Source organism: Malaclemys terrapin, chromosome 2 (genome assembly GCF_027887155.1).
Source record: "Malaclemys terrapin pileata isolate rMalTer1 chromosome 2, rMalTer1.hap1, whole genome shotgun sequence".
Classification (NCBI taxonomy): domain Eukaryota; kingdom Metazoa; phylum Chordata; order Testudines; family Emydidae; genus Malaclemys; species Malaclemys terrapin.
In genome coordinates, this window is record NC_071506.1 from 273,560,333 (window position 1) to 273,578,865 (window position 18,533).

Consider the following 18,533-nt stretch of genomic DNA (forward strand, 5'->3'; position numbering starts at 1 on the left):
GGGAAAAACTACTGAGGAGAGTTGGCAATTTTTCAAAGAGACACTATTAAGGGCCCAAAAGCAAGCTATTCCGCTGGTTAGGAAAGATAGAAAATGTGGCAAAAGACCACCTTGGCTTAACCACGAGATCTTGCATGATCTAAAAAATAAAAAGGAGTCATATAAAAAATGGAAACTAGGACAGATTACAAAGGATGAATATAGGCAAACAACACAGGAATGCAGGGGCAAGATTAGAAAGGCAAAGGCACAAAATGAGCTCAAACTAGCTACAGGAATAAAGGGAAACAAGAAGACTTTTTATCAATACATTAAAAGCAAGAGGAAGATCAAAGACAGGGTAGGCCCACTGCTTAGTGAAGAGGGAGAAACAGTAACAGGAAACTTGGAAATGGCAGAGATGTTTAATGACTTCTTTGTTTCCGTCTTCACCGAGAAGTCTGAAGGAATGCCTAACATAGTGAATGCTAATGGGAAGGGGGTAGGTTTAGCAGATAAAATAAAAAAAGAACAAGTTAAAAATCACTTAGAAAAGTTAGATGCCTGCAAGTCACCAGGGCCTGATGAAATGCATCCTAGAATACTCAAGGAGCTGCTAGAGGAGGTATCTGAGCCTCTAGCTATTATCTTTGGAAAATCATGGGAGATGGGAGAGATTCCAGAAGACTGGAAAAGGGCAAATATAGTGCCCATCTATAAAAAGGGAAATAAAAACAACCCAGGAAACTACAGACCAGTTAGTTTAACTTCTGTGCCAGGGAAGATAATGGAGCAAGTAATTAAGGAAATCATCTACAAACACTTGGTAGGTGGTAACATGATAGGGAACAGCCAGCATGGATTTGTGAAGAACAAATCATGACAAACCAATCTGATAGCTTTCTTTGATAGGATAACGAGCCTTGTGGATAAGGGTGAAGCTGTGGATGTGGTATACCTAGACTTTAGTAAGGCATTTGATACAGTCTCGCATGATATTCTTATCGATAAACGAGGCAAATACAATTTAGATGGGGCTACTATAAGGTGGGTGCATAACTGGCTGGATAACCGTACTCAGAGAGTTGTTATTAATGGTTCCCAATCCTGCTGGAAAGGCATAATGAGTGGGGTACCGCAGGGGTCTGTTTTGGGACCAGCTCTGTTCAATATCTTCATCAACGACTTAGATATTGGCATAGAAAGTACGCTTATTAAGTTTGCAGATGATACCAAACTGGGAGGGATTGCAACTGCTTTGGAGGACAGGGTCATAATTCAAAATGATCTGGACAAATTGGAGAAATGGTCTGAGTTAAATAGGATGAAGTTTAACAAAGACAAATGCAAAGTGCTCCACTTAGGAAGAAAAAATCAGTTTCACACATACAGAATGGGAAGAGACTGTCTAGGAAGGAGTACGGCAGAAAGGGATCTAGGGGTTATAGTGGACCACAAGCTAAATATGAGTCAAAAGTGTGATGCTGTTGCAAAAAAAGCAAACATGATTCTGGGATGTATTAACAGGTGTGTTGTGAGCAAGACACGAGAAGTCATTCTTCTGCTCTACTCTGCTTTGGTTAGGCCTCAGCTGGAGTATTGTGTCCAGTTCTGGGCACCGCATTTTAAAAAAGATGTGGAGAAATTGGAAAGGATCCAGAGAAGAGCAACAAGAATGATTAAAGGTCTTGAGAACATGACCTATGAAGGAAGGCTGAAAGAATTGGGTTTGTTTAGTTTGGAAAAGAGAAGACTGAGAGGGGACATGATAGCAGTTTTCAGGTATTTAAAAGGGTGTCATAAGGAGGAGGGAGAAAACTTGTTCACCTTAGCCTCTGAGGATAGAACAAGAAGCAATGGGTTTAAACTGCAGCAAGGGAGGTCTAGGTTGGACATTAGGAAAAAGTTCCTAACTGTCAGGATGGTTAAACACTGGAATAAATTGCCTAGGGAGGTTGTGGAATCTCCATCTCTGGAGATATTTAAGAGTAGGTTAGATAAATGTCTATCAGGGATGGTCTAGACAGTATTTGGTCCTGCCATGCAGGCAGGGGACTGGACTCGATGACCTCTCGAGGTCCCTTCCTGTCCTAGAATATATGAATCTATGAATCTAGATTTAAAAAGCATTATTAAAGCATCTAAGTGCTTCACAAACAATTGATTTTCACAAGATGAGGAGCTATTATTATCCACTATTTACAGGTGGGACAAAGACCAAAAAGCACATATGTTGTTGTATATACAGAGACATAGAGGCTTGGCTCCTGGATGGAAGTTCCATCATTTGGAACTTTGGGGTGAGGGGGTTGAATTTGAAGGATGTTCATTTGGTTACTGGGGTCAGAAGGAGCAGGATCACAGTGAGGGCATAGAGCTAGACTGTGGTCAGGCAAGGAAGCACACAGCCAGACTCCTATAAGATTAGGTTTTCCCTGGTGGAGTAAGAAACACGACAATTCTGAAGGCTATTGTTATGTTTGTTATGTTTAGTCTGGTGAAATAAAAGGGTAGTGGTTTTTCAAAACCAAAAGTTGAGGTATAGTCAACTGGGGGATTCTGAAGAGACCTGCAGGTCCCCTGAAATAGAGGGATCACCTAATATTTACAGGCAAATGTCTAAGAGGGAGATTAGAGGGATAAAAGTATAGGTGCGGGAACTAGAGTTTACAGTTTGGTTGAATGGCTCTCAGCATGCCCACTATACAAATTGTTCCAGCACCCCTGGATGAAAGGCCAACCTAGAGACGCTGATGTTGAATAAAGTATGCCAGGAAAGGGACAGGTCGTGACAGTTGCTTTGCAGGTACTGCTTCAAATTTTCACCTCTCCCAATGCTTTTGTTAATGTTATTTATTTACTAAAAGACTGGCAGAACAACGGAGGGAATATAATGCCTCATGTAGTGGGGGAGAGCCACTATATTTCAAGCTCTTGCTAATGCTACAGTATGACAACTAACAAAGAATGGGTACAAAATTGTTACAAATACACTCAGCCCAGTCAGTTGGAAATTACTCCTAAACTCCAGGCCACCTTTCTTATCCCCACACCTGTTTTTTTCATATAGCCTACATAGCCCCTACCAAATTTCAAATCTCTATTCAAAGAATGGGGGGGGGGAACAAGAGCTTCTCAAATAAAAGGTTACCAGAATTTTTTAACATGGGCAAACCAAAAGGTTTTTTCCCTAACCTTTTTTTTCCAGAAACAGCTAAAAAGTTACAGCTGAAATTTTCCAAAATTGATCAGTCTGAGGTAGACACCCAGCATATAAGATTTCAGCCCAAAAGATTAATGTTTGGCAAAGTTATAAGCAGCTGGAACAGAATCTTATAATGAGATGTGTCAGGTAACCTTAATAATAGGTGACACTAGCAGATCCATCTATAATTATGTATAAAAACTAAATTAAAAGAATTTTAAGGTGGCAAAGTCAAGCACTGAAAAGTCTGGAAACGACAGAATTAATTTTGCCTGTTCAATCTTTATTTGGCTCCCTTGAGCATGTGCCTATGATGGTCTTTCCCAATATCACAGACTATGGCAAAGCCAAGAATAGAACTCAGCTCTCTTATATCCAGCTCCAGTGCCTTAAACACGAGAGAACGACCTTTCTCCTTCTGCTACCCCTATCTCATTCACTGTCCATCCTGTGCACTGAATGAGGTGAGAGTCCTGTAGAATAAAAAGTCTAATCATGTAATTAAAGACTGTTTTATAACACATATTCACAAGGGAGCCAAATTAAGGCTGCATAGGCAACATTAATTCTGGAATTTCCTAACTATAGCATCTACAAAGGCTCTATTAACAACTTTAAATTTTTGCTGTTGACATTTTGATGACATTCTGATCTTTCACATCAACATATGCTTAGGTCTGAATAAAAAAATGATGAGAAATGACTTACCCTCCAGGACACTGGTAATGATACTGATTGCACTTGCTGCCCTTTGTCTTTGAAGTGGCTCATTAAAATAATCCACTGACAGACGAGGGGCCAAATACATCTTGCTCGCCTCATCACATAAAGTGCTCTGCTTAAAGAAGTAAACGTGGTTAGTAACATACCACAAAACAAAGTGAAGTAACAGGCAGATGGGTAGTTGTGGAGATTAATATGAATGAAGACATGCTGTGAAATAAATGGGCCTCCCTCAGCCATTTAGAATGAGATGTAAAATGAAGGCCCTAATCCCTTGTGGCCGTTCAAGTTCCCAGGGTATGTGCATTCCAGACTTCTGCACAAATTTCAATTTGGTTAAAGAGATTCTACCTATCTACAATTCCTCTTTTATTGAGCCTTCTGAATTTCCTATCCTGAATTTATCTGTAGGGTTTCTGCACATCATGAAACACCTGGCATGTTACACACATGTGCCCAAGCAGATAGTGTATGCTATAATATTCTATTAATTTTGTTATCCTGACCTCCCTCTCCTCCCCTCTCTTCATGGATTTGGGTTGGAATCATATACAAATGTAACGGGTTTGTATGCTTTCAACCAGGGCTAGATAAATGCAATGACAACCCATAAGTCCTAAAATTTTGCACATTTTTCCCACTCCCTATCTTCTCAACTCTTTTATCCTAGAGGAGGATCAACAGGTTGCAGATCTCCCATTGTGCACATATGATTTTCTTTTTACAGCACCAGCTCTCCTCAGCCTGTTTTATTGCTTCTCCCTATGTCCTGCCTATTCGTCTCATCCCCACTGGGAAAATTTTCACACACTCTCCAAAATTTCTGAAATCCCACATAAAACTTTTTAAAAAGATCCAAAATCTAACACACATCCATGTACAGTGCAGCTTTTTGCTTTAGTGCACTGAGAGATTATTTAAAATGGTTATATTACAGGCAGAGTACAATTTTCAAACCATCATGAATTCTCCAAACAAAAGTGAATTTTCATCGGAATACCAAGGATCACTTATTTTCACTAAGGAGTATTTTCATGCCAAATTATATCTTTCTATTGCAAACCATTTCAGCACAAGAGCTGCTCAAAAAAGATCACAATAATTATTTTTCATATTCAAAAATGGCTGAACTCATTTTGCTCAAATTTTTCACCACTGGCAGAGACCAGACCTAGAAAATTTCAGGTGCCTGAAAAGAAAGTTTGCAAAAGTTCTGAACAGGTGAAAAAGGCAGTTTAGAATAGAAATACTTTGACCACTTTAACAACACTTGTCAGTAGCATGAGAGCTGTGTTAAACTCATGTGGCCACTTTAACTGCCGGAGTAAGCAAATGCAGATCCATTTACATCAGTGAAGTTGTATCTTCTTATTCAAGTGAAGAATTCAGTCCACGATGCTCACACTGGTTCAGATTCTGTTCTCAACTTCACTGGAGTTACTCCGGATTTAAAATAACGTAGCAGAGAGCAGATTTTCTTCAATAGGTCCTGCCCTACTGTGTTTTTGTGGATGTTCAATATGTTAAAGTACGTAAAGAAACCACAGAAAACCTTATGCTTCTGGAGGAAAACATAATATGAAGTACATGTTTTTAAAATTGCACTTTTCTTACCAAATCACCTATTCTAGGGTTTTCCATAACTGGAGGGAGCAATAACCCTTCAGAAGCAGGTGGTTCTAGACTGTATGCCCTGGTGCTTCCTCCTCCCATTAATGAAACCACGCCATTGTAACCATCTGTGCTGTTGCACTTGCCATTCTGCATGCAGTTAGGAGTAGCAGGGTAAGAACTATGGCTCATTTGACTTTGCACACTCGGTAGTCTTCCAGTCCGTGCAACCAACAGTGACCCACGCTGGATTTCATTTTCCCCAGCACTGCTGATCTCATCACAACCAAAATCAGCTTTGGAGCCAATGTCTCTGCCAGATATCTGGAAATTGAACATGTTTCCATGGCTGAGCCTGCGCTTCATTTGATTTGCACTGGCACCATAAGTAAGACCAAGAAGAGCCTAAAAGTCCCAAAAAAGGAAAAAGGGGGAAATGGCACATCAAGCAATACATTTCTGGGGATTGATAAAGATTTTGAGTTCTCCCATCAACCATAGAAAATCCATAAGTCCCCCTTTATTTAAAGTTACTCAAAAAGGATTTAATTTAGTTTTTAAATGACAGTTATTGAAATCCTATCAGCTGAAGCAGGAATCTCTGGTAATCCATGTAACTTCATTTCACTAAATATTGATTTTATTTTTGCAAAAGACTGTTTATGGAATGTTAATTGAATTCTAGTTCCAATGCAGTTTTGTTTTATTTCCTAATACTGCAGGAAATGCTTTTTTTATGTATATTTTTAAATGTTCATGAAACTACTTCTCTTACAAAAAATTCTGCAATGAAGGCTGACATTTCACTTTCATTATACCTTCTCTTTCACACACAACTTTCTCAAAGTTTAACTTTTGCATTGTAACATTATATGCTTTCTTCCCACCCCAAAAGAGATTTTTTTTTAAATATTGAAGAAGCGGATGTTAGCTTATCTATAAATACAGCCTACTGTTTCTTAATGGGGTTTTATTTGTACTTTTGAGCAATTCTTGAATTTACACAATGAATTACCGACTTTCGTTGATCATCACTGGACTGTGATTTGGGAACTTTTTGATCTTCCCCATAATCTTCTATCCCTAAGGACTTATTTTTCTTTCTCAAGTTGCTTCTATCTTTGACTTCTTTTGATGGTAAAGACGAGAGTTCAAAAGAGCAAAGTGACATTGTATCATTTCCTTTATCAGACAATGCCTAAAATTAAACAAACAAAACCATAGCTGATATTATAGTTGCACAATTAGCATCTGCGTAAGGGAAAAGATTGCTGTGCTCTGTAATTCTTTCTTGTTAACAATTATCATTTCATATAGATGGTTAAAATACTCCTTGCGTTTGGTGCAAGCTGATCACAGCAGGAATTAGGAAGGATTTCCCACTCCACATAGAATACTGAACAAGTAGTTACATGCTGCGTGTTTATGTGCAAACAGGTAATAGCCCCTATCGGAGACAAAATATAACAGTCTGGACTATTCATGTGGTTCAACTTCCATTTTTGTATACTCACTACATTTTTGCTTACTGTAAAAATACTCAGTTTTTAACCTGATTCTGCATAATCTATCCACTTCCCAATATGAGGGCTTAAACACTGAAAATCACAATTTGTGTTAAGTTTTCAGTGATATTTTTCTATACAAGAATTCTGCTCTCTAGGTGCTTGAGCCATTGAAGTCAACTAGAGTCTTTTCATTTACTTCAATGGGCTTTGGATCTAACTCTAAAGCAGTCAAAGAACAAAATTATTGTATATCTCAATACCCAGCCTACTCACAAGCATATAACAGCACAGCAGAGGAATACAAAAATGTTCATGTGTCTCTGTGGAAACTATAGATTGGTGGAATTTTAGACATACTTAATAATATCAATTTGCTTACAGTACCATGGACTAATGTTACATTCTGCTGTTGACTCCTCACAGTTACAATTTACCAACAAATAAGGAATCATTCCTATTACTCTAGGCAGCAGTCTGACAACTTTGAATAAGATAGTAGTTGGCACCTCTTCTCATGGGTGACCATGGAGTCATTGTTTATACACACTCAAAGATAAGGAGTGACTGATAAATTTCATTATCAATATTATATACTGTAGGTGGAGATTGCCTAATTTTAACAACGGAACAGTTCATGGACCTCTTGTTCTTTTATTAACAGTTCCATGGCTTCCTGAAACTTCCTTTCCTTTGCCTCAGTTTCCGCAATAGTAGCTTTGTTCTGCTCTTGATATGCCATTGCTACTACAGCCAGGATCAAGTTGACCAGATAAAATGAGCCCAGAAAGATGACCACCATAAAAAAGAGCATGTAGATCTTCCCAGAAGCTCTGAGAGTCTGTAAGCACAAAGTACACACTACAGTAAGAAGTCTGAAATGACATTTCATATCTAATTAGATTAATTAATATTGAAAAGCACAGTGAAGATGTAAAGCACTATATGAAAGTAGTAAATATTATTCTAAAATATTTTTTAAAAGCTTGGTCACATATCCATATTCCTGAATAAAATGCTTGGAAAGAACCTTAATAGAACCCTGCCCTCTGCTCCCTCTCCTACTTCCTATACTACCTCAAATGAACCCGAATGACCTTCCTGATGGTGGCCAGTAGAGCTCAGTTTGGGTGAACAGAAAGGGACCTGCACATCTGAGGGGAAGGCTCTATTGTGCTACTGGAGCAGTGCATGGTGACATCTCAGTCCCTTTCTGCTGCACTACACTTGCTGGGACTGCAGCGCATTAGGGTTAGTTTAAAGGGCTGTGGAAGCATTATGTTGCCCCCTTGCAGGAAGTCTGGCAAACACCACAGTACAAAGAGGCTATGCTCTTGCCAAACAGCAAATAGGAAGAGGTGTGAGTCAGATTCAGAGGTGCAAGGCTCTGGATTATGTTGCCAATCCCTCTTGCGCTCCCCCTTTTTATGGATATGTATGTCGCATATTTTGAATTTTTCCTCCGGGCTAGTAAAATATTCTGCTTTGTAGTTATTAACCCATCAGACATCAATCTATGAAGTGTTTTTCGTGAGCTGTTTAATTTCCCTGTCAAAATTCTTAACTGAAAGTTCAGTATAGTGAATTAGCTGTAGTTTCCCCAACATACTGATGTGCACAACAGTCACTTATTCTGTGACTTGCACCCATCATTTCATTAAAAAAAAACAACAGTTACTAACCTGTACAATAACTGTTGTTGTTTGTTGTGCACATACACATTCCACTATAGTCTACTAGAGTCAGAGACATACACATTCCACCTAGTGCGCCAGAGCTGGAGACTTCTGCCAGCAGTACCAATAGGTGGTGTGTGCACCCCTCTCTCCTCATGCTATCAGGCAAGGGCATAAAAGGGGAAGACTGCTACCTCCCTCCCTGTTCCTTCGTACTGCCATAAGTTAAATCCGAAGTCACAAGAAAAGTGGAAGGTTCGTGGAATGTGTGTGTGTCAAACGCACCTCAAAGAACAACTACTATTGTAGTGGTAAGTAACCATTTTTTCTCCTTTGAGTGATTGTGTACATATACATTCCACTATGGGCCACACATCAGTAGTTCCCTTACAGGCGGCGGGACTTTGGATCATTTGAAGAGCGACTATGGCACCGTCTTCATGTGGCATCATCACAGGAGGCTTGAGTGATGGCGTAATGAGTAGAGAAGGTATGCATGCACAAGCATGTTGCTGCCTTGCATACATCAGCTGTTGCAGAATTGCTCATAAAAGCTGAAGTCGTAGAGTGAGTCATTATTCACATGGAGGAGGGACTTCAGAGTTTGATACAGTCAGAAAACTAATGGGGGATTTGTTGAGATGACACTGATTGACCCTAAGTTCTTTCAGCATAGTCCACAAAGAGTCTGGGGGAAGATCTGAAGGGTCTAGTGTGGTACAAGTAAAATGCCAGGACTCTACAAACCTCCAAGATATGGAGTGCTTCTTCAGTCACAGTCAAATGAGGTTTGGGGAAAAACACCAGAATGGTTTGGTTCAGATGGAAGGCTGACACTACATTAGGCATAAACTTAAGATGTGGCCTAAGGGACACCTTCCTTATGAAAGACTGTGAAAGGCGGTTCAGCTAGGCGAGCTTAATGTTCTGAAACCCTCCTTGAGAAAGTGATTACAACCAAAAATGCCATCTTCATAGACAACATAGGTTGTCATTCCTATAGGCTCAAAAGTGGCTCCCATGACTTTAAATCCCATACAGATACAGCAGGTGGCACAGGAGTGTATGTGTTGGTTAGGCCTTTCAAAACCAAGATGCAAGAGGGTAAGAAAAGTTGGAAAAAACCATGTACTGTCGAAGGTAATGCCAAAATAGAGGCCACGTGATCTCTCACAGATCAATTTGAGAGGCCTGATGATTTCAGGTGCAGAATATAGTCCACTACATGTGTAACTTATGTGTGATGGGGTGATAAACTGTGAGAATGAGCCCAAATGAAAAACCTCTTCCAACTTGATGCATATGTGGCTCTCATGGACTCCTTTGTGCCACTCACCAAGATGGCCTCTCTTGGAAGCACAATTTCTCATGAGTGTTCAACCAGAGATCATCCACACAGTAACGTGGAGAAATTCAAGGTTTGAATGTAGGGACTTGCCCTAGTTCTGGGACAGAAGATCCTTGAGTAGTTATAAGATATTGGCAATCAGATGAACAGTCGATGTAGATCAGTGAACTAATATTGACTTGGCCACACCGGTGCAATACAGATTAATAATGCTTTGTCTCATTTCAGCTTCCTCTCAGAGAGATAGGAACTGGGGGGAATGAATATATTAGGTGACTGGATCAGGAAAGGAGACAAACGTTTGTGATGGAACCCGGGCTGCAGCCCACCCTGGAACAAAATCTTATGCATTTGTTATTCAGATTTTCAAAAGAACATAAGAATGGACATACTGAGTCAGACCAATGGTCCATCTAGCCCAGTATCCTGTCTTCTGACAGTGGCTGGTGTCAGATTCTTCAGAGAGAATGAACAGGACAATTTATCGAGTGATATCATCCCCTGTCATCCAGGCCCAGCTTCTGACAGTCAAAGGTTTAAGAACACCCAGAGCATGGGGCTGCATCCCTGACCATCCTGGCTAATAGCCATTGATGAACCTATTCTCCATGAATTTATCTAATTCTATTTTGAACGCAGTTATACTTTTGGCCTTCACAAAATCCAGTGGCAGCAAGTTCCACTGGCTGAATGTGCATTGTTTGAAGAAGTACTTCCTTACGTTTATTTTAAACGTGCTGCCTATTAATTTCATTGGATGGCCCCTGGTTCTTGTGTTATGTAAGGGGTATATAACACTTCCTTATTCATTTTCTCCACGCCATTCATGATTTTTTTAGATCTCCATCATATCACCCTTAATCTCTTTCTAACAGTCCTAGTCTTTTTAATCTCTCCTCTTCTTGTGTTATGTGAAGGGGTAAATAATACTTACATTATAGTTGCTATAACTAACTGAGTGTTTCAGCTATATTCACTTCTTGGACCAGATCCTTTGCACGACTTAAGACTAAATCAAGAATTGCCTCTCCCTTTCTGAGTTCCAGGACTAGCTGCTCCAAGAAGCGGTCATTAATGATGTCTAGACATTTTATATCTGCACTCTGTCTTGAGGTGACATGTTCTCAGTTGCAAACCCTTCTAAGGGAATCTGCCAGCATGTTTCTCATAGCAGGAAGGTGAAAGGCTTTCAGGAAAACTTTGTGATGAACATACAAATTCCATAGAAGGATAGCCTCCTGGCCCAGTTGAGACTGTCTTGTACCTGGCCAGCTTGTTCAGGTAAAACATGGCAGTGATGTTGTCTGCGAGGATTTGTACCATCTGATTCTGAATGGTAGGCATAAATATCTGGCAGGCCCACCAACTAGCTCTGAGCTCCAGCACATTTATGTGGAGGGAAACTTCCTGAGGTGACCAAAGAGCTTGTGCCTGAAGTTGACTAAGATGCCTCCCCGATCTGTTACCAGGTTCTGGGGCCAGAAACAGAATTCCTTTGCACTAATTTTGTGGCTCCAACCATCAATCCAGAAACTAGAACATTCAAGCAGGTATGGAAATCTGCATGTCCAGAGGCTGCCTGGAAGGGTGATATACTGAATGAAGCCAGGCCTGGAAACAGTAAAGGTGACGTCTGGCATCTAGAGTTACGTACATACACAAAGCCAAGTGACCCAGGAGCTGAAGGCAGGCACACACTGCTGTTGCTGGATTGAATTTGGAGGTTTTGGGAAAGGAAGGCTATAGCGTGGTGCCTCTCCTTTAGGAGTTAAGCCATGGCAGTGAGGCAAACCCATAGCTGGACCAGGGCTGGTCACTCAGCTATGACTCACCCCTCCAGAAGAGCCTGCAGTGACATATCTCTCAGGCATGCTTCAGCAGCTTATCCTTGGGCAGGGTCCAAGTCAGATGAGCCCAGGCACTCCAACTGCCAAAGCTGTAAGTTTGTCTATCCAATAGCACCACTCAGCTAGGGACCCTCCTGCTGCCTTGCTGTGTTTCAGATTTCCTAGGCTTTCAGACTACCCTTGATCTTGTCCCTATTCCAGCCCCAGTTTTGCCCAAGCCTTGTTCCAGCCCACTCCCACCTTGTCTGTGCCCTATTCTGACCCTGCCCCAGCCCTGTTCCTGACCTGCTTCAGCCATGCACCCACCTCCTGACCCCCAGACCCTTGGACTGATTCCAGCCTTTAGCCTGTTTTCAAACTCTGATTATGATCCTGATTTGGCTTTTCTATGGACTCTGGCCCTGGTTCTGACCCCAAGCCTTTCCCCAGACTTCAGTTTCAGCACTGCCCTCAGCCTGTTCCTGGCTGTCCATCCAAGTTTGACCCCTGGTACTTCTTCTTGGGCACTCCTCCAACAACGAGGCCTGACCACCTAGAACCCACAATCTGATAATGGCTGTTCTGGCATCGAGGTCTGCTCCTATGAAAGTCAGTCATTGAGTCAGTTTTAATTGAGATTTGTCCAAATTTAATTTCAGGCCCAGATGAGAGAATGTTTGATGACTAGGGTGTCATTTTGGACCTGAGCACTTAATGCTGCCCAGACTAGACAGTCATCTAGATAGAGGAATATTAAATGCCTGTATGATGGAGATGGGCTGCTATCACTGACATGCATTTGGGAAAGTTCCTCGGGGCTGATGAGAGACTGAAGAGAAGTACTGCATGCTGGTAGTGGTTGGTGCTTACCCCAAATTGAAGATTCTTCCTGTGACAAGGATGTATCACAATATGAAAGTATGTGTCTTATAAATCAAGGGTAACACCAATCTCCAAGGAAAGGATAATAGAAGTGAGGGTAACCATCCTGAATCTGATCTTTTGGATGAAATAGTTAAGGTTTGTTAGGTCTAGAATGGAGCGGAGACCACCAGATTTCTTGAGGACCAGGAAGTACTGGGAATAGAAGCCTTTTCCTCTGTGCTGGTAATGAATTTCGTCTATCACTCCCAATTCTAGAAGGGACCACAGCTCTTGAAGTAACATGGTCTTGTGAGAGGAGTCCTCAAAAATGGATGGGGAAGGTGGGTTGGGAAAAGGGAAAGATGTAAATTGGATGACAGATTCCTCCTTTACTGTGCTGAGTACCCATTTGTCAAAGGTAATCAAGCACAGTAAAAGAGGGATAGGCATTATCTGAAAGGAGGCAATATCATTAGTGCATTCTTTTCAAGGGAAGGATCAAAACGATTGCTTCAAGGATGCAGTCATCTGGTGAGAAGGACCCACCACAGTTGAAGATGGCTGGTGTCTTTGAGAAAAATCTTGTCCTTCTCTTAGAGGCATATGGAGGCTGCTGATGGAAAGAAGGCCTAGAACAGGGTTGTGGTTTAAATTGTTTCCTTTTAGTAACCAGAATGTAGACTCCTAATGATCAAAGTGTTGCATGAGAGTCTTTCAATGTGCTCATAGCAGCATTTGTTTTGGCGGAACACAATTTAGAGTTCTCAAAGTGTAAATTGTCAGTTGTAATTTGCATCTCTTTTGGAATACTGGAAGACTACAGCCAGGAAGAATATCTCATAGAGACAGCAGTTGCCACAGAAGACAAGGTGGTGTCAGCAGCATCTACTGCTGCATGAAGAGATGTCTGAGATGTATATTGACCATTGGAAACTAAGGCGAGAAATTGTTCCCTATATTCCTCCAGCAATTTATCAGTTAACCAAATTATATTTAGATAAAAGAGTGAGATAATTGGCAACTCTCATTTGAAGCATGGCAGTGGAATACGCCTTACAACCATATAGCTCAAGTCTCTTTCATTTCTTATCCATGGAAGTGGCCTTAGATTGGGATTGGCAAAATCATTCATTAACAGTTGCGACCACCAAGGAATAAGGAGATGTGTGGGTGAAGAAATAATCAAAATCTTGTTGAGCAAATTGATCTCTTCTGTCTACTCTCTTAGCCAAAGGAGGTATATAGACTGGAGTCTGCCAAAGAGTCTTCTCTGGGTTTAGTAGATGTTGCTGATAGGAAGGGTGACCCCTCCTACACCAGGAGAACCTGCACAATCTCCACCTGGACCTCTACAGAGGTAACCATGCTCCTCATGAGGTCCTGAAAAACACTGAAATCTTCTGGATCGTGCGGAGAGAGAAGTTGACTCCAGAGTTACCGCTTCATCTGGAAAACATGAAGAAATGTGAGGAGGAACATCTGGTGACCCCTCCAATTATTCCCCCTCCTCCATAGAAGAAGATTCCTGCACTACAGAAGGAGGAGACTTTCTCCTAAAAGGTGCATGAGACGGGGGTCGAGAATCTTTTGGGGCATCCAAAGGCCAAGGAGGAAAAGGCATGGCCTGAGACATCTATGGTGAGGGACCCCAAGCTGAAACTCCTCTGTAGGGAATCCAACCCTAGTTTTTTGGTCTGGTATTTGAAGACCTAGGGTAATCTAAAAGATCTGGAGGAAGAAACAGAGTCCTCTCTCTCAGAGTCCAAAGAAGAAACATAAAACATCCTCAGGATAGGGAGGAGCAGTTCCCGTCAGGGTTCTAGAGGAGGTCTGGGTATTGGAGACAGATGAGGTTCAAAAGCAGACAATGGTTGGGGCAGCAAGAGGCAGATAAACTTGTCAGTGCTGGTGGTGCCAGTAAATCCACAGAGTGCATCAACAGTGCCACATGCATCATCATTATCAGTGGAGCCAGCATAGCTGCAGAATGCATCAGTAGTGCTGGATGCATGGCTGGGGCTGGCATAACACTGGTCTACAATTTTTGAGAAGTCGTCTGCTTCAGAGATAAAATGTACTATTTATTATGTATTTTGATGTGCTGAATTCAAATATGGCAATAAAACAACTGATTGGCTACTGTTTCTAAGATATTTAAGTTTTTACATTTTATGTCTATGTATATTGTGTAGATAGTAGAGTTTTAATCATAAATTGTAAACCTAGGTCTTTTCATGTCTTTATGGTTGCTTTACATGATAATATTTCACCTGTCCTGTTTATGTAACACTTTAAAAATCAGCAAAAGGGTTATCTAAATAAAATGTATTATGAAACAAAAGGCAAAAAACTATTATGTACATAGTTTAGTCCTATTCAGTGTCTACTCGGCGCTTCTTGGCTTGTCTCTTGTATTCATTAAATGGAGCATCTCTTGTCACTGTCCAGCAATAGTCTGCAAGCATTGATGGGCTCCATTTGCCCTGATAGTGTTTCTCCATTGTTGCAATGTCCTGGTGAAATCACTCGCCGTGCTCGTCGCTCACTGCTCCGCAGTTCGGTGGAAAAAAATCTAGATGAGAGTGCAAAAAATGTATCTTTATTAACATGTTGCAACCAAGGCTTTTGTATGCCTTGAGGAGGTTTGCCACCAACAACCTGTAGTTGTCTGCCTTGTTGTTTCCGAGAAAATTTATTGCCACTAACTGGAAGGCTTTCCATGCCGTCTTTTCCTTGCCACGCAGTGCATGGTCAAATGCATCATCTCGAAGAAGTTCACGAATCTGAGGACCAACAAAGAAACCTTCCTTTATCTTAGCTTCACTTAACCTTGGAAATTTTCCACAGAGGTACTTGAAAGCTGCTTGTGTTTTGTCAATGGCCTTGACAAAGTTCTTCATCAAACCCAGCTTGATGTGTAAGGGTGGCAACAAAATCTTCCTTGATTCAACAAGTGGTGGATGCTGAACACTTTTCCTCCCAGACTCCAATGACTGTCAGAGTGGCCAATCTTTCTTGATGTAGTGGGAATCTCTTGCACGACTATCCCATTCGCAGAGAAAACAGCAGTACGTTGTGTATCTAGTCTGCAGACCAAGCAAGAGAGCAACAATCTTCAAATCTCCACAAAGCTGCAAACTGATGTTGGTCATAGTTTATGCACCTCAAAAGTTGTTTCATGTTGTCATAGGTTTCCTTCATATGGACTGCATGACCAACTGGGATTGATGGCAAAACATTGCCATTATGCAGTAAAACAGCATTAAGACTCGTCTTCGATGAATCAATGAACAGTGTCCACTCATCTGGATCATGAATGATGTTGAGGGCTGCCATCACACCATCGATGTTGTTGCAGGCTACAAGATCACTTTCCATGAAGAAGAATGGGACAAGATCCTTTTGATGGTCACGGAACATGGAAACCCTAATATCATCTGCCAGGAGTTTCCACTGTTGTAGTCTGGAGCCCAACAGCTCTGCCTTACTCTTGGGTAGTTCCAAATCCCTGACAAGGTCATTCAGTTCACCTTGTGTTATGAGGTGTGGTTCAGAGGAGGATGGGAGAAAATGTGGGTCCTGTGACATTGATGGTTCAGGACCAGAAGTTTCATCCTCTTCCTCGTCTGACTCAAGTGAGAATGATTCTGGTGCATCAGGAACCGGCAGTCCTTCTCCGTGGGGTACTGGGCGTATAGCTGATGGAATGTTTGGATAATGCACAGTCCACTTTTTCTTCTTTGACACACCTTTCCCAACTGGAGGCACCATGCAGAAGTAACAATTGCTGGTATGATCTGTTGGCTCTCTCCAAATCAATGGCACTGCAAAAGGCATAGATTTCCTTTTCCTGTTCAACCACAGGCGAAGATTTGTTGCACAAGTGTTGCAGCATATGTGTGGGGCCCACCTCTTGCCTGATCTCCAATTTTGCAGCCAAAATAAAGGTGATAGGCTTTCTTAACCATAGTGGTTATACTGCGCTTTTGTGATGCAAAAGTCACTTCACCACAAACATAGCAGAAGTTATCTGCACTGTTCACACAAGTATGAGACATCTCTGCTCACTTTGGCGAAACAGAAATGTGTCCCTTTGCAAAATCAAACACTGACAAATAAGAGAGCATGACACTGTATGATTTCTAGAGCTGATATAGGGCAATTTGTTCAGCAGAGTGATGTAAGCTTCATTATGATTGCATCATCCATGACTTCTAGGAATAACATGATGCAATTCATATCATGTATGACGCAATACCAGCTTCAGATTGCATCATTCATTGTTTTGCCTAAAAAGCAAGTACTGTCCAAACCCAGCCATAGATTTATTCATAGATCCAGTCAAAGATGTATTTTAGTCATTTCTGGTTTAAATTGAGATCCCTTCCTTTTATAACTCACTTATCCTCTGCCATTCCCAAGTCAAGGGTCGTATATTCTGACCCAATAGCATATCTTGAAAACTAGAGCCAATCAACAATTTTAAGCATCATTTTCGTTCTCAGTGACCCAGAATTAGTAAAGTTTGACTACATTTATTTCAGAAGCATTTTGGCTGTAGAGCAGTGTAATCAGTGAGAGCATAAACAGAGCTGGCATGACTACAGAGGGCATCAAGGGAGTTGGCAGAGCTGAGATAGCCACAGAGTGCATTGACAGCACCTGTTGCATTGATGGTGCAAGCTGAGGATTCAGCTGCACCAAAGGGGTGTCAGGTAAGGAAAAACCAAGGATGGTGCTGAAACAGACTAAACTAATGAAGGAGAGGAAAAAGGATCCAGCACAGGTGAAGACACCAGTTTTGGCAGCCATATCAGAACCAGAGTCAAGGGTGCCTCCTCAGACAGTATTGGGGAACACTTAGATTTGTATGGTCAAGAAAATGTATCAGAGGACTTAGAAGAGTTTTTGACAGAGTCAGAGTCTGGAATGCTTCCAATCTGATAAAGAAGACAAAGCATGAGGTTTCTCGTCCAACTTGTGCTTAGGTGAGAAATGGCTGGAGGGGTACTTCAGGTTTAATCAAAATCCACTGTTTCATCGTCAGGGTCCAGTTCAGATGCACGCTGCATTACCTCCTTCATGAGGTGAATCTTCAAACTACTGTTTGTTTTTTTTAGACCTGGTGGGGAAGGACTTACAAATGGAGCCATTTGTCATTCATATGTCCCTCACCTAAACAGATCAGACAACTGGCGTGCCTATCCATGACAGGAAAAACAGCCCTACACCTTGCACACTGTTTAAATTCTGGGGGATTTTTATAATAAATCTCCCAGGAACTTGTAAAACTACAATGACTAACTAACTAAACTATTAAACTATTAAGACACTAACTAACTATATATACAAAGACTCAGAAAGATGGTTAACTGAAGCAGAGCAATGGGGAGCTCCAACTGTCACCATGGGCAGTTAAAAGGAACTGAGAGAGACGCATCGGTCATGCCCTTTATGCCCTACCTGACAGCATGAGGGGAGCAGGGGTTCATGTGCCACCTAATGGTAGTACTGACAAAAGCCTCTGACTTGAGGGCACTAGGCGCACACACACCTACAGTGGCATGTATATGTGCACAATCATTTGAAGGAGAACTTCTTTTTCTCTCTTTAAATTTTAAATACTTTATACATTTAGCCAGTTAGGTTACTGCTTTACTTAGTACAGTGACTCCTCGCTTAACATTGTAGTTATATTCCTGAAAAATGCTATTTTAAGCTAAACAATATTAAATTAATCCAATTTCCCCATAAGAATTAATGTAAAAGGAGGGTTAGGTTCCATGGACATTTTTT

At 41.2% G+C, this 18,533-nt stretch overlaps 1 protein-coding gene across 2 annotated transcripts in view; it reads right to left on the reverse strand.

The window, feature by feature from the left end:
- LOC128833204 (sodium channel protein type 5 subunit alpha-like) overlaps window positions 1–18,533 on the reverse strand; it is an 81,124-nt gene that overhangs the window by 47,761 nt on the left and 14,830 nt on the right. For both annotated transcript variants that reach the window (XM_054021229.1, XM_054021228.1), the window contains exons 9-12: window positions 7,667–7,864; window positions 6,534–6,716; window positions 5,522–5,923; window positions 3,893–4,019 (exon numbers count right to left, since the gene is read on the reverse strand). In XM_054021229.1, coding sequence (XP_053877204.1) covers window positions 3,893–4,019; window positions 5,522–5,923; window positions 6,534–6,716; window positions 7,667–7,864 — 910 coding nt within the window. The remainder of the gene's footprint in view (window positions 1–3,892; window positions 4,020–5,521; window positions 5,924–6,533; window positions 6,717–7,666; window positions 7,865–18,533) is intronic.